Raw genomic sequence first — 3,160 nt, 5'->3', positions numbered from 1 at the left:
CTCTTATGGCCAGTCTCTGATTAGAAGGTCTCTTATGTTATACGGTATGAGGATTGTGAGCAGGGCCATAGGTTTTACTTACATGACTTTTTGACTCGCATGTGTGTTGTATGTACTGGTTTTCATCACACTTTTTTATGTTTGAATGCTTTAGAGAACAACTAATAGAACAATTCACAATTTCTCTTTTTTACAAAATTGTTAATTAATTTCATATCAATGCATAAAAACTTGAAAAATAACTTTTTAGTATTAAAATCTAGATTTTGATTTTAATTCTCACTCTTTCATAAACGTATATTTGTGTGTGATTTGAATTAGCAGGAATGTAGATGATAAAGAAAACAGCTCCAACATAGTAAAAGAGACTCCAGAAGAAACAGGTAGCAAAACACCTCTAAAATTTTCATTTGATTGTGGTTGGCAAAAGCGAGGGACGGGGCATGCTTATAATAGTCTATCAGGTATCAGATATTTGTGTAACAAGTGCGGGAAGTTGAAAATTGGACACGGGTGCGGAGTGGACGCACGAGCCGAAAGCGAGTGCGATCACCCGCACGCGTGTCCAATTTTCAACCCGCACGTGTTATACACACTATTTTATATTACACGAGACTGTGCGGGAATGAGATATTACCGCACTGTTTTGAGTGGTGTGTGGAATTGGCTATTTGTCGCACAAAAAACACGCGCGTAATGGGCCACTTTCCACGCACGTGTAATATAAAAATGTTTTTCTAAATACTTTCCAAAAGTACAATATTACATACCCATACAATATTGTTTCTTAGGTCATTCCATGATTATCGGCTACCATTCAGGTAAGGTAGCTTCGTATGCAGTACGGACTAAGCAATGTAGAAAGTGTCAACTTGGGCACTCCGAGACAGATCACGACTGTAGACGGAATTATAATGGAAGTGCGAAAAGCATGGAGCCAGATATGGCAGTGGAACTTTTTACAAAAAATGAATTATTTGAGGAGGCAGGAGTGTACGCTTCAGTTATTATCGGTGATGATGACTCCAGCACAGTAGCTGGTGTTCGTAGGAATGCTACTCACGAGATTGAAAAGTGGTCAGATTTCAATCACACACTGAAATCGTTTACCTCGGCATTGTATTCTATGAAATTGTCGCCAAAACTCATTGAATATTTTTCTCGATGCTTCTCGAGTGCGGTCAAACAGAATAAAGGCAATACCGAGAAAGTGAGAGCTGCATTGGAGGCAATAGTTCCTCACGCGTTCGGGGATCATCAATTATGTGGTGATTGGTGCAAATCGCATGTAAATAATAACTATAAGCACAATAATCTGCCGCATGGAAAGCCACTTGCAGATGAGGAGTTGCGTGAGAAACTACATGCTCTTTTATCGCGATTTGCAAGAAACGCGGAAAAAATCGCTCCATGTGGTTGCACACAAGCTAATGAATCGTTAAATAATGCCGTAGCGAGCAAAACTCCAAAGGCTCGTCATTATTCTGCATCGGAATCTCTTCATTACCGCGTAGCTACTTCAGTATGCCAGAAGAATGATGGTTATACGTATATAGCAAAAGTATACAACAAGCTCCTGCTTTCTCCTGGCAGTGCTCGCACATTAGCATATCGGCTACAAAAAGATAAAAAAAGGGAGATCAGGGCCAAGCTCTCCAAAACTAAAGAAATCAAAAAAAGAAGACTTTATGCAAAGAAACAACGATCTATCGCCACTGCATCAAGACAGCGGCAAGAGGGATTGACTTATGAATCTGGAGTATCATGCTACAACGTTTCAGATTTATTTGAGAATACTCCACGTGCAATGAACGATCCCAACAATTTTGAAAATGATAATTACAGGATAGTTTACTTTGACCTAGAAACTACAGGTCTTAGAAGTACTGACCAGATTTGTCAAGTGATTAAAAAAAATACTATACAGTTGAGATAGATTTTTGTACAAAAATTATTGAGACCTTTTTTTAGATAGCAGCATATGATGGGGTATCAACGTTCAACGCCTACATAACTCCATCCATACCCATCTCGAGGTCAGCATCCGCAATAACCGGAATGCAAATCATCGATGGGGATATGTATGTACACGAAGATTTGGTACAGACAATACCCGTGCGAGCTGCTGTGGACGGATTTTTGAAATATCTTGAGGAGATAAGCGGCAAAGAAAATAGGGCCTGCCAGATAATTCTTTTATCCCATAATGGCTTCAAGTGAGAAAATATTTGTTTTCAACCGGTCAAGTAACTGTATAACATTTGCTTTTAAAATTTTTAGATTTTTGACTAATTATTTATTCAACTTTTTGGGATCCTTGAAATACGTAGAAGCCATTCAGCAAATGATAAGGCTGATAAATAAATAATGAATTACTTATGTATTATTGCAAATTTTATTATTTATGACAGAGCTGATTACAGTTGCTTGCTTTATTGGTAGATTTGAGAGTAAGGTTTATTATTTTCTGTACATTTGATCTATTATTCCATACAGATTCGATGTTCCAAGAATATTGTCTCTAATTGTTAAATTGGGAGTGATGGAGACCTTTAAAAAAACAGTGAGCGGATTCGCAGATACTCTCGATATTTTGAGGAATGCACTTCCAGAGAGGCGAAAAAATAAACAGAGCTTTTCGGTAAAAGCTCTTTTACAAGATTTCCTTCCAGGCAAAAATCACGAGAACCTTCACAATGCTGTCGATGATGTTATCATGTTGAAAAAAATTATCGATTATTTAAAAATAGATGATTTGCTGATCAAAAAGTTTGCTAAGAGCGTTACAAACATGATAGATGAAAAGAATAGAAAATCCATTATATCCGCTAACAAAACTTCGCTACGATCAGTATACCAGAACAAAATTTCAGCAAATTTAATTCAAAAAATGGCTAAAGCAGGTATAAACAGAAATATACTAGAGGAAACTTTCACGAAAAATGGTTATGATGGTATCAGAGTTTTGTTTGGAGAGAGCATCGATGGCAAGGCTCGAGTCACTACGTCAAAAAAACTAATTGACAAAGTTTATTCCTTGTTCTCAGATAAATAAAGATATAAATTATATGTTTTGTTGTTTATTGATAAAACTTGTATTTTACATAATTTTAGAACGAGTACTCCTCCGTAAGCGCTCGTTAGGTTAGGTGCTTAAGTT

The 3,160-nt window shown here is 36.9% G+C and overlaps 1 protein-coding gene across 1 annotated transcript; it reads left to right on the top strand.

Moving 5' to 3' along the window:
- Positions 1–931: 931 nt before the first annotated feature.
- Positions 932–2,641, top strand: LOC112467665 (the record flags this gene model as incomplete). Its single annotated transcript, XM_025036368.1, has 3 exons — positions 932–1,903; positions 1,972–2,216; positions 2,497–2,641. Coding segments are annotated over exons 1-3 (1,362 nt in total), but the record flags the coding sequence as incomplete, so codon positions are not given.
- Between the last annotated feature and the right edge of the window lie 519 nt (positions 2,642–3,160).

The sequence above is a fragment of the Temnothorax curvispinosus genome, unplaced genomic scaffold (assembly GCF_003070985.1).
Source record: "Temnothorax curvispinosus isolate PA1 unplaced genomic scaffold, ASM307098v1 QBEX01017745.1, whole genome shotgun sequence".
Classification (NCBI taxonomy): domain Eukaryota; kingdom Metazoa; phylum Arthropoda; class Insecta; order Hymenoptera; family Formicidae; genus Temnothorax; species Temnothorax curvispinosus.
The sequence above is the reverse complement of the archived record's forward strand: the minus strand, read 5'-3'. Positions and strand labels throughout refer to the sequence as shown.